General features: G+C 40.6%; 1 protein-coding gene across 6 annotated transcripts in view; it reads left to right on the top strand.

Annotated features, from left to right (window-relative positions):
- DMD (dystrophin) overlaps positions 1-13,815 on the top strand; it is a 2,064,872-nt gene that overhangs the window by 1,978,555 nt on the left and 72,502 nt on the right. For all 6 annotated transcript variants that reach the window (XM_082609524.1, XM_082609526.1, XM_082609525.1 and 3 more), the window contains one exon: positions 12,281-12,447. In XM_082609524.1, the coding sequence (XP_082465650.1) occupies positions 12,281-12,447 (167 nt within the window). The remainder of the gene's footprint in view (positions 1-12,280; positions 12,448-13,815) is intronic.

Below are 13,815 nucleotides of genomic sequence, written 5' to 3'. Positions count from 1 at the left end.
TATCAGAGCCTCTCGTACTCTTGGCCAAGTTAAAGATTCAAAAGATTTTGGAGGTCAGCCTTGGATGTTCCCATCGGAAATCACTTTTGTCCACCCTTCTTTAAAAACTCCTTTAGGCATACATATTTCAGTCTTCAATAATAGATGATCTTGAGCTGTTTCCTCTTTGAGCCTTTTTTCATCTGTAACATCAAGTGAAACATTATCTCAGGAGTTACTTATCCCCAGGTTTGTTTGATTTTATATGCTAAGTGTTGTAAATGGAAAAGGCAGAAAGGGATATGGATTACTGTATATACTTTAAAGCTTGGTCATTATCAGCCAAGTCTTACCTGATCTTCTGGGTAACAATTCTTGTAACAGAGATATAAGATACAGAAAGCAGTCTTATATGTATAGTGTGGCCTTTCACTTGAGACCAACTGTTCTCTGAATAGAAGTAGCATAGACTAAGAACAAAATGTGAAAAACATTGTGTGGAGCCTCATATAAATGATCCCTGGTGCCCCTACACTATAGTTTCCTCAACAACTCAAAGGTAAGACATAAGGATCTTATGTCTAAGATGATCAAAATGCTACCTTCCTTCTGTTTTATTTGTTACATTCAGGTTTCATATAGTTTTATAGCAGATTTTTTATCACTCATTTGATTTTCATAAAAACTGGGATTGTTTGGAAGAAGAGTCATTAATATTCTTTACAATTTGTTCTTGTTCCTCCTTTTATGTTCGTTCCTAGTGCAGACTTCTCTCTTATGTAAAATATTCCACTGATGCCCTTGGTAGATTTAGAGGTTGTTAAAGAAATCGTAATAACAGCTCAGGGAACAGTCAGGAACTGCCTGTCCTATACAGTCTGACCCTGGCTAACCATTCTCTTTGTAGTTCTAAATCTTGTGTACAGACTGTAATTCACAAAACAGTTTTGATCAATTTGAATTCAGCAAATCTTTCCAAACACTGGGGCTTTTTGCAATCAGGGCCAGAAAAGTTGGGTTGTCAGCTATCAATGCTATAACCTATTAACAGCGGCAGCGATATTGAAAGGGTTATTTGGATTTATGAAGGGAACATTTTACTAGTGAAAACAGCAGATGAAAATGGCCAGGAAGGAGAGATTAACCTTTTTTAAAAATCTGTGGTTTGTCCCCAGTATTTTCCATAAATTTCTGTCAATAAGAATGTTTGGAAGTTCTATTCATGCATATGAATGCATGCAATATTTATAAATTTACTTACTATTTTTCTTTCAAATGGGCAGGAACTCTACTAAAGAAATGAAAACATACACTCACACATGTACACACACACATACACACACACACGCACACTCTTGTACTAGCTGACTGCCTTAACCTTGCTTTGGTTAATTATTTACCATGAATAAATAAATTTCTGTTATTTGTCATGAAATACATTGTATAGAGTTTCTATTTGAAAAGCAACCTGATTTCAAATCAGGGTCTACGATTAGCATGTTCCCTTGTTACTTCCAGTTTGGGCTTTTTAAATTTATCAATCCTTTCTCTTTCCTCTTTCCACAATATGTAAGTATATTTTTAGCTTGAAATTTTAAAAATTGAGGTATAATTGACATATAACATGGTATAAGTTTAATGTACAACCTTAAACTTTTTTAATTGAGGTATAATTGACATATAAGATTTTATAGTTTAATGTGCAATGTGTTGATTTGACACTTGTATTGCACTATGAGTACCACCCTAGTATTAGCTCACACCTCTCCCACGTCACAGAATTACCATTTCTCTTTTGTGGTGAGAACAATTGAGATCTAGTCTCTTAACAACTTTGAAGTTTATAATACAGTATTGTTAATTATAATCACTGTGCTGTGCATTAGATCTCCAAGACTTATTTATCTACTAGCTGTAAGTGGATAATCTCCCCAGTTCCCCTACCCTCAGCCTCTAATAACCACCATTCTACTCTGTTTTGGGGAGTTCAGCTTTTTAGATTCCACATATAAGTGATACCATACATATCTGTCTTTCTCTGTCTGAGTTATCTCACTTAGCATAACACCCTCAAGGTCCTTCTATATTGTCAAAAATGGCAAGATTTCCTTCTTTTTCATGGATGAATGAATGATATTCTACTGTATATATGCACACCACATCTTTTTTTATCCATTCATCCATTGACACACACTTAGGTTGTTTCCACGTCTTGGCTATTGTGAATAATGCTGCAGTGAACATGGGAGTACAGATATTTCTGCAATATCCTGTTTTCGTTTCCTTTGGATATATACCTAGAAGTGCAGTTGCTGGATCCCATGGTAGATCTATTTTTAATTTTTTGCGGGACCTCCATACTGTTTTCCATGATGGCTAAACCAATTTACATTCCCACCAACAGTGCACAAGGGTTCCCTTTTCTCCAGCCTCTCCAATGCTTATCTCTTGTCTTCTTGATGATAACCATTCTAACAGGTATGAAACGACGTCTCATTTCTCTGTCCACAACGTGTTAACCAATGTAGCCGTTCTCTACCAATCAGTAATTGAACAGGCCTATCGTAGCTTCTCGGCTTCTGTGTTGTAGAGGATAGCTGCCTGCCTGTTAGGTGCCCTGTAGCATTTAGTTAATCAGAGTGGACCCATGTTGGTTTCTTAGTTTTGACACATGAACCATGGCCATGTAAGGTGTTAACGTTCGGGCAAGGTTTCTCAATCTTGGCACTACTGACACTTTGGCCTGGAAGATTCTTTGTTGTAGGGGGCTGTTCTGTGCATTGTTGGATGTTTAGCAGGATCCTGACCTGTCTCTGTATCCCAGTTGTGACAACCAAAAACGTCTCTAGACATTGTCAGATGTCCTCTGAGGAACAGAATTGTCTCTGACCTCGAGCATGGCTGCCTGCCTGTGAGGTTCCCTTCAGGCCCCCAGTATAAATTTTGCATCTTCCTACATTTTAAGCCAGATCGTTCTAAATATACCCTCCAAATCCAGAAATAGACTATGGATTAGCCTTTTGCGCGTGATACTGTAGCAGACAAACCAACAGAGGCCATTTACTTTAAAAACTATTTAAAAGTAAACTGGGTGTTTGAGAATGTACTTATTTTGTCTTCTGTTCCTTAGACAACCCTTATGAGTTTTTTTCTTTTTCTTTTTTTTTTTTCTCTTCAGGATGAGTAGGCAGTATTTTTTTTTATTCTAACCTCATTCAGATATTATAATCCTTTTAATTATCGTGATCACAGTTTAATTCCCACCCATCATTCAATTCAGCAAACCTTCATGGAAGGTGTAGAAACATAGTTCCTGTCTTTAAATAACCTGCAACCTAGGAGAGAGACGAAGGAGGTTTAGACAAGTATTGTTTCCAGAGCAAAAGGTGGTTCCTTTTTATCACCTGAGAACTACTGGGTACAGTCTCTTACATAATGTTTACTTTTCTCTATACTAAGTTTTTTCAGTTTATTAAGGATTGACATGGTTTTTCAAAAGCCTGACAATTGTGATGCCAGTTACCTTCTCTTAAAAATATGTTGTATGTGTTTTTGGCAGTTGGAGTGTGGGGCTTGCTGAGAAACCTTGCCATTGCATTTCTTCTGTGGCCATGAACTGATACTGTTAGCCTGAGAGAAAAGTAAATATACAGGTTGACACCCTGGTAGCCATTCAGAGCCTGGCCCTTGAGTTCCTAAGGGTTTATGGAAAGCACAACGGGAAAGAAACCCAAAAGTTATTCTGAACCCTGGCAAATCCCCTAACTCCCAATTTGCCACGTAATGTCCTTTGAAATTATTATGTTGGTAATTACATCCCTTGGCTAGAAATTCCAGATACTGGGGTTCTGGGATTCCTTTAACTGTCTGTTTTTGTTTTGTTTTTTTAAATATTTATTTATTTATTTATTTACTTTGCCTGTGCCGGGTCTTAGTTGTGGCACGCGGGATCTTCATTGCAGCATGCCGGCTCTTAGTTGCAGCATGCGGGATCTTTAGTTGCGGCATGTGGACTTCTTAGTTGCAGCATGCGGGCTCTTAGTTGCGGCATGCATGCAGAATTTAGTTCCCTGACTGGGGATCGAACCCGGTTCGGTCCCCTGCATAGGGAACGTGGAGTCTTACTCACTGGACCACCAGAGAAGTTCCCCCTTTAACTGTCTCTGTATGTTGTTAAGATGACATCTGTATAAAGCCACCCTGCCATATGCTGTAAGGCAGCAGAAATAATTACAGTGGATTCCTTCCCTAGCCTCCATGCTGTGGGTAGTTGCTGACAGGAGAGAGGACCAAGAGAGAAGGAGTGGAGATGCAGGATACTTGCATACTGTGGCTGTCACAGTGGGAGGAGCTGTGATATCCTTGCTTTGTGTGTGTGCATGCGAGCCATAAAAGAGGAAAGAGGAGGTATTGCCCAAAACAAACAAACAAACAAAAAAACAAAACAAAACCCAAGGCTAAATGGCCCATTCTAAGAGTTTTTGCTTAGATGGTTTGAAACTGGCATTTAGGGGCAGGGACAAGGGCAAGGTCATCCTTGATAGCAAGAGAAGCTACCTGAGACCTATATGTAGGTCAGCAGATAATGGTACCTACAAGGATGATCTCAATCCATTGCCACCATACCTGTCTTTTGACCTCAGCAACTTCCTGTCATTCCAAACTAACCTATTTATTTTTTTCTAGAATGATCAAAATGTAATTTCAGCTGGGTTTTAGTTCCAGTTCTTGTAGCTCTTTAGAGACACTTGCCTGATTTTTAATTCTTCCCTTCTTCATCGCCGGACAAAAGGAGAGGGAATATAACACTAGGATACAGAATGGTTTGTAGTAAACATGAAAGATCGAAACAGAATGAGAATGTGAATCCCCATATCTTGTCTTCAGTGCTGTCAGTTGGCATAGCCGAGTGGTTTTAAAAGAGCCAAAATGATGGATCTTGTGTCTTAGGAGGTAGGAAGAACCTTGAGAATTTCCAGCCTTTAAGCACAGGAGAATCTATGGTATTTTGAAAGGGGAGAACATTCTCTAGCTTCCCTTGGTAATTCACACTAATGCTTTAACAACTTTCATTATCAGGAAATGCTTCCGTATGAGTTACAGCCTAAATTCTTCTTGTTCTGTCCTCAGTGGAGAAATCGAACAGCTGGTCACAGGCCTCTATGGAAGAGCCATTCACATAATTGAAAACTGTTATTAAATCGCCCCTTCAGCCACTCTGTCTTGCACAGTTTCATGTTTTTTGGGTGTTTTTTAATGACTAAATAATCCCAATTCCCTTAAACTGTTCTCATGGGTCTTTCAAACCCTTTAATTATTGCTCTGCCTTTCTGCCAAGCCTTCTCTAAGTTCTGGGTCAGCTATAGCCACCAGAACTAGACACCGTTTTCTAAGAAGGCTTTGAACAGTACTTAGGGTAATGTGATCATTTCTTCACACTATACTTGCTATGCCTTTATTATACATCACAGACATGGTCTTCCCCCCCCCTTTATTTTAGACACCTACATTTGTTGCTGACTCATGGTCAGATTTTTCTCTGTCTTCCAGAATGAATAGAAGCCTTCCGTTAATATTATGCTTTCTGTATTAAGCCTGAATTCTTTCTTTGTAGCATGTCTTTGAATCTATCATTAAACAAACTATCATTTAAACCTAAGTCAGGGAAATAGATATAGGTTCAGATTAGGCAACAATAAACCCCATGTTTTAAATTGGAATGAATTAGCAATGCTTTTCAATTTGCTGTCTTTCGTTGATGGTTTTTGTCCTAGCTCGAAAGGGTTATTTTGATAAATTTAGTTTCTAGACCAGTGGAGCAAGAGATTGTTGTAGGACATATTGTAGCCGAAACTTGCTCTTCTTTTGACACAGTCTCTCATTGTATCTTTGTTTACAAGATGGAGAAACACATTCAGTAGAGACTAAATAATAATATAACTGGAAAGAGTCACAGTCCAACAACCAGAGAGGGCTGGATTCTGGATTTGTGTTGACCAGAGGTACAGCCTGTAGAGTGTGGCCCATGTGTGACCTTGCCCTGTTTGATATATTCACTAGTGACTTTTCGGTGAAGACAGAACACATGTTTTAAAATGTAAAACTTACACAGAGTTGGGAAGAATGGCTAATTCATTGGCTGTAAGAGTCAGGATTCTTCAAGATATAGATGAGATTATACAGTGGGCTAAAACTAACAGGAAAGTCCTTGACAGAAGTGGAAGGAAACAAATCCCAAATGAACGAGTACAAAATGGAGGAATCACTGGAAACAGCCAAACACTGCATTTCTTATCATGCCCAACAGTGCATTAGTACCTTCTGTTCACAAGCCTTATAACTTAGAAAAAAAGATAAATGTCCTGGGATCACTGAATAATTAGTGTGGGAAACTCTGAGGTCAAATAAGGTTTAATGTGTTTCTTTACTGACAGCCATCTCAGCTTTTAGTATGTTAACATGCATTAAGAATTTTAAGAGACAGATATAATGTGCAATGTGTCCTTAATTAATTTGACCTTCTCTTCATGAAACATTTTGCGGGATCATTGATCTGCTGGACACACTGGGAAACACTGACCCAGAGATTTTAGTTGAGTAGAAACCCTGTGTGAGCCTATAGTACAGAACAAAAGAAAGTCATCCAGTTACACTGTCCAGAGAAATGGAGGTACCATTCACAGCAGATCATAGTTGGAAAATAGTTTTCTAAAGGACAATGGCAAACCAAGCCATGTCATATGAGGAAGAAATAAAAGGAATAGGGATGAAGAGGCGTGGACAGACATGACAGCTCTGGTAAAATATTTGAAGGGATTTGTGAAGGCTGAGAACTTCTGGGTTTCTGGTCAAACATATAATAATAATGACGAAAACAATAGCAGACACTGACATGGCTATTGTTACATGCCAGACATTGTCCCAGGTGCCTTTCATTTAAATCTTAAAGCAACCCTAAGAGGTAGGTGCTATTAATAGTTCCATTTCATGGCAGAGGAAAATTAATACACAGAAAGATAAAGTTATTTTCCCAAGGTAACACAGTCAGTGGCAAAGCTGGGACTTGAACGCTTGTGGTTGGACTCTGGAGCCTCTGGTCCTATTGGCTATGCTGGTGGATTTCAGCTCAGTGTGATGAAGCACTTCCGACAGGGGTACCTGTACACAAACGTTCAGGATCATCCATTTGCTCCCTCACACGCGTGGTATTTATATAGCGGCTATAAGAACACACTAACATTGGGTAAGTTTGAACTCGGTGACTGCTGAAAGTCTTACAGCTCTGTGGTGCCATTCCAAAAGTATGAATTCACTTCCATGGTCCCTTTTATCTTCAGATTCTATAATTCTTTTTTAATTTTTAAGAAAATTTTCACAAAGTACCTCTGTGATGGCACTCTACACAGAGAGAAGTACTCAACAAAAGCTTTTGATCAGTAGCTTGAGTTGATACCAGTTCGCAACTAGGAAATTCAAGGTTAAACAGCTCATTATAATGGTGTTAAATTTATAATCAGGGTTAACGAATGGAGTACTACTGAAGTAATGTTACAAGCCAAATGACCTGTCGGTCCAGATCCTACTATTCGGTTGGCCAAAGAGTTCATTTGCGCTTTTTGTCTAAAGTATGAATAGATTCCTTATTAGCAAACCACATTCCAAGAGAAGCAACATGGGTTTGCTGTTCATATACTCATTACTTGTATGATACTAAATATCCCATCATGTATTCAGTGTAAATTGGTCTCAGAATAGGTAGCGCCCTTTGGTTGGCTCTTGGCAAAAGCAAATGAAAATTGTTTATGGAGAAGGCACTTTCATTCTAGGGCTCAAAGTATCTCCAGAAAATATTCTTAAGGTTATTTTAGTTCATAGTAAAGAGAATTAAGCCCACAAGAAACTAAAGTGAGTGAGAACCAGCAGAAATAACAGACCCCTGAAGCAGACCCGCAATAATTTCATATCTTGGAATGATTAGAAAGAGAGGATTTTTTTAAACTATGTATATACTCTGTCAAAAAAATAAGAAACAACATTGAAAAATATCTTTAGGGAACTACAGACTTCAGAAGTGACCTTAAAAATGACCAAATGGGGCTCCCCCGGGCAGCCGACGTGAACCTGGTCTCCTCAGGACCCGCTGGGGCTTTGGCTTCTTGAACACACGGGGCTGAGTCCATGCTGACAGCCCAGGGGCTTCAGAACAACACGGGGTCAAGTCCATGCTAACGGGAGCCAAATCTCCTCAGGACTTGCGGGGGCTTTGGCTTTGGGACACTGTGGGGTCCAGTTCATGCTGACAGGAGCCCCATCTCCTCAAGGCTTGCCAGGAGGTGGTGCAACTGAAGGAAAAGGTAATCCACAGGACCCAAGACATGGTACCTACTAATATACTCTTCCCACGGTGCCTCTTAATACCATGTGGACTCCTACAAGGGAAATAAGTATCACAACTTTGGCTGAACTTGGTCTGTCCGTATGGCTGACAGGGTCTTGGTGCTCCGGACAGGTGTCAGGCCTGTGCCTCTGAGGTAGGAGAGCTGAGTTTAGGACATTGGTCCACCAGAGACCTCCTGGCTCCATGTAATATCAAACGGTGAAAATCTCCCAGAGATCTCCATCTCAACGCTAAGACCCAGCTCCACTCAATGACCAGCTAGCTGCAGTGCTGGACACCCTATGCCAAACAACTAGCAAGACAGAAACAACCCCACCCATTAGCAGAGAGGCTGCCTAAATTCATAATAAGGCCACAGGCACCCCGAAACACACCACTGGGTGCGGTCCTGCCCACCAGAAAGACAAGATCCAGCCTCATCCACCAGAACACAGGCAACAGTCCCCTCCACCAGGAAGCCTACACAAGCCACTGAACCAACCTTAGCCACTGGGGGTGGACACCGAAAACAAAAGGAACTACGAACCTGCAACCTGTGAAAAGGAGACCCCAAACACAGTAAGATAAGCAAAATGAGAAGACAGAGAGATACACAGCAGATGAAGGAGCAAGGTAAAACCCACCAGACCAAACAAATGAAGAGGAAATACGCAGTCTACCTGAAAAAGAATTCAGAGTAATGGTAGTATAGATGACCCAAAATCTTGGAAGCAGAATGGAGAAAATACAAGAAACTTTTAACAAGGACCTAGAAGAACTAAAGAGCAAACAAACAATGATGGACAACACAATAAATGAAATAAAAAATTCCCTAGAAGGAATCAATAGCAGAATAACTGAGGCAGAAGAACAGATAAGTGACCTGGAAGATAAAATAGTAGAAATAACTACTGCAGAGCAGAATAAAGAAAAAAGAATGAAAAGAGTTGAGGACAGTCTCAGAGACCACTGGGACAATGTTAAATGCACCAACATTCGAATTATAGGGGTCCCAGAAGAAGAAGAGAAAAAGAAAGGGACTGAGAAAATATTTGAAGAGATTATAGTTGAAAACTTCCCCAATACGGGAAAAGAAATAGTCAGTCAAGTCCAGGAAGCACAGAGTCCCATACGGGTTAAATCCAAGGAGAAACATGCCAAGACACATATTAAACAAACTATCAAAATTTAAATACAAAGAAAAAATATTAAAAGCAGCAAGAGAAAAGCAACAAATAACATACAAGGGAATCCCCATAAGGTTAACAGCTGATCTTTCAACAGAAACTCTGCAAGCCAGAAGGGAGTGGCAAGACATGTTTAAAGTGATGAAAGGAAAAAAGCTACAACCAAGATTACTCTACCCAGCAAGGATCACATTCAGATTCAACGGAGAAATTAAAACCTTTACAGACAAGCAAAAGCTGAGAGAGTTCAGCACCACCAAACCAGTTATACAATAAACGCTAAAGGGACTTCTCTAGGCAGGAAACACAAGAGAAGGAAAAGACCTACAATAACAAACCCTAAACAATTAAGAAAATGGTAGTAGGAACATACATATCAATAATTACCTTAAATGTAAATGCTCCAACCAAAAGACATAGACTGGCTGAATGGATACAGAAACAAGACCCGTATATATGCTGTCTACAAGAGACCCACTTCAGACCCAGGGACACATACAGACTGAAACTGAGGGGTTGGAAAAAGATATTCCATGCAAGTTGAAATCAAAAGAAAGCTAGAGTAGCAATTCTCATATTAGTCAAAATAGACTTTAAAACAAAGACTATTACAAGAGACAAAGAAGGACACAGTGATCAAGGGATCAATCCAAGAAGAAGATATAACAATTGTAAATACTTATGCATCCAACATAGGAGCACCTCAATACATAAGGCAAATGCTAACAGCCATAAAAAGGGAAATCGACAGTAACACATTCATAGTAGGGGAATTTAACACCCCACTTTCAACAATGGAAAGATCATCCAAAATGAAAATAAATAAGGAAACACAAGCTTTAAATGATACATTAAAGAAGACGGACTTAATTGATACTTATACGACATTCCATCCCAAAAAACAGAATAAACTTTCTGTCCCAATAAAGATGTTAAAAAAATGACCAAATACAACTTATAGATACTAAAAAGTACAATAATCAAAATTTAAAACTTAATGTATGGGCTTACAGTAGACTGGATGCTGCTAAAGAGAGAACTAGATACCCAGGCAGTAGGGCAGAAGGAAGTATTGGGAATGAAGCACAGAAAGACCGAAAATAGGGGGAAACTAAGGAAAGCCTGTTCAGAGAAATGGAGGTTAGATTGAGAAAGTCTACCATTTACCTAATAGGTTTCTGTAAGCAGAGGAGAGAGGGAATGGAGAAGAGGCAGTATTTGTTGAGATCATGACTGAGAAGATTCCAGAGCTGACTAAAGAGTCTAACCCACAGGTTCATGAAGCCCCATGAATCCTAAAAAGTATCAATAAAATCTTAGAAGTACAGTACAAGACAGGAATAGGACAGATGACCTTCAAGGGACCAACAGCTTCACAGCTGACTTGTCAACAGCAGCAGAGAAAGTGAGGTAAAGGTAGAATGATATTTCGGTGTGCTGAAACAAAATCAAAACAAACAAAACACAACAACAAAAACAAAAAAACCCTTTCAATCTAAAAACCTGTACCCAATGAGGATAGCTATCAAGAATGTGCATAGAGGGCTTCCCTGATGGCTCAGTAGTTGAGAGTCTGCCTGCCGATGCAGGGGACACGGGTTCGTGCCCCGGTCCGGGAGGATCCCACATGCCGCGGAGCGGCTGGGTCCGTGAGCCACGGCCGCTGAGTCTGCGCGTCTGGAGCCTGTGCTCAGCAGCGGGAGAGGCCGCAACAGTGAGAGGCCCGTGTACCGCAAAAAAAGAAAAAAAAAAAAAAACCCAAAAAAAGAATGTGCATAGAAAAAGAGACTTTCAGGCAAATAGAATCTGAGAAATTTGCCATCAACAGACACTTAACAAAAGGAAATACTGAAGGATACACTTTGGCAGAACTGATCCCAGATGGGAGATTTGAGATGAAGGACGCAAGGAGAAACAAACCCCCCAAAAGTGGTCAATATATGGGTCAATCTAACAGTATAAAAACACAAAACGCTGTCTTGTAGGGTTAAAAACAACATATAATTAAAATGTTGACTGTGGTAACATACCAATCAAGTGATGGATAAGTAATATTTTGAATTTTCTAAAATCATTGTACTCGCTGGGAAGAATGGTATTTATTAGACTCCAAAAGAGAGAACTAGAGACAGACAGACACACAGAAAAGCAGCAGGCCACCATGAAAACAGCACTAGACCAGGAGGTTTGGTTGCTAGTGTCAGCTCTGCTGCCAGGGAGTTAGTTGTCTGGACTTTGAAAAAGCCACTTCTCTCATCTACATCTCAGCTGTCTTGTCTGTAAAATGAAGCTTTGGGACCAGATGAATTGTAAAGCCTCTTCATTATGATTCTATGAAACACTGAGAAACAGGTTCACTAGAAAAAAAGGGAGCAGTAGTTCCTTGAGTTGTTTTTTTTTCTTTTTCTCCTTTGAAATTTTATCCATAAATGCTTGCGTTTTACTTCTGGCTAACTTTTATGTATCTGTTCCAAAACTGGAGCTAAATATAGTCTCTCCCCGGTGTGTATTTTGCTTTACTTTTTCCGTTTGTTTGTTTTGCTTTGCTTTCTTGTCATCTAGTAGCCAAACAGAGTAATAGCAGTTTCCCAAAGCTTTAGGGGTAGGTGGCTTGTGTAGATGCTGGGGGGACATTTGCAGAAACAGGCTGGGAAGAGTGGGCCTCACTGAGCTGACATTTGCCTCCTTTACTTTCTTACCTTCTCTCCTTGCATTCTTCGGCCTCCTGTCTTTGCAGGCTAATAATAAGCCTGAGATTGAAGCGGCCCTCTTCCTAGACTGGATGAGACTGGAACCCCAGTCCATGGTATGGCTGCCCGTCCTGCATAGAGTGGCTGCTGCGGAGACTGCCAAGCATCAGGCCAAGTGTAACATCTGCAAGGAGTGTCCAATCATCGGCTTCAGGTATGAGGAACGCCCCCAAATGTCATTTTTTTTTTTTTTTTTTTTTTTTTTTTCTTTTTGCGGTATGCGGGCCTCTCCCGTTGCGGAGCACAGGCTCCGGATGCGCAGGCCCAGCGGCCATGGCTCACGGGCCCAGCCGCTCCGCGGCATATGGGATCCTCCCAGACCGGGGCACGAACCCGTATCCCCTGCATCGGCAGGCGGACTCTCAACCACTGCGCCACCAGGGAGGCCCCCAAATGTCATTTTATTTGATCGTGTCTCACCTTTTTATGACTTGATCTTTTATCTCCTCTACCAGTTGCTGTTAGTTTGGTCCTCTGCACAGTGGGAGAGGAGGTGATCAGGCTGGAGCATTGATCACTCCTGTCACTCCCCGGATCACTGGGTTGTTTTAGTGCATCTACCTCACTAGGCAGGCGTCTTTCTCAGCCTTCACTCTGCAGCTCTGCAGAGCCATGTTCTTGGTCGATGGGGACTGACTGCCTGTCTCCACCAAGATATTTGTCCATCAAGTATATACAGATTAGGGCCTCCCTGGTGGCGCAGTGGTTGAGAGTCCGCCTGCCGATGCAGGGGATACGGGTTCGTGCCCCGGTCCGGGAGGATCCCATATGCCGCGGAGCGGCTGGGCCCGTGAGCCGTGGCCGCTGAGCCTGCGCATCCGGAGCCTGTGCTCCGCAACGGGAGAGGCCACAACAGTGAGAGGCCCGCGTACCGCAAAAAAAAAAAAAAAAAAAAAGAAAAAAAAAAAAGTATATACAGATTAACTGTACCTCCTCTTTCCTCAAACCAAAACATTTTGGTCATCTCTTTCTTTTTTTCCATGGTCTTTTCTGTTTATAGAAACTCTCCAAGAATCAGTTATAAAACTAAGGGATGACTCTATTTTGGGAGACCTGTCACGGTAGCTCAGTCTCTTAATCACTTTGCACCACTGTTCTTGCCCTAAGGTAACAAGAATTGTTTCGAGCACCCTAGAACATACTTCTTTATCTGTGAATCTGATTGCGCTCTTTTCATAGTATCCTAATGAACTTCTGAGGGAATATAAAGTGTGCAAGTAAATGAAAGATTCACAAAGCAGCTAAAAAAAGAAAATGTTCCTTATAAATTGAAAACTGAAAGTGGTAGGAAACATCACAGGTTATTATTCTGATATTCTAGAAATGTCCCAGAAAACGATTGGCTCTTAAATCTTCAGTCTTGTTGACCTGTTTGGGGAGACAGGATATTTTTAAATGAATTAATATTATTGAACAATAATCCCAAATCCAGATTCTGAAATGCTGATGTATTTAAACATCTGGATCAACATCAGGGTTTCCATAGCAACGAATAAGCTGTCAAGTTGTAAACTAGCTATAT

The sequence above is a fragment of the Mesoplodon mirus genome (genome assembly GCF_964341445.2).
Source record: "Mesoplodon mirus genome assembly, chromosome: X".
NCBI classification, from domain to species: Eukaryota; Metazoa; Chordata; class Mammalia; order Artiodactyla; family Ziphiidae; genus Mesoplodon; species Mesoplodon mirus.
This window is presented reverse-complemented; position numbering and strand designations above follow the sequence as displayed.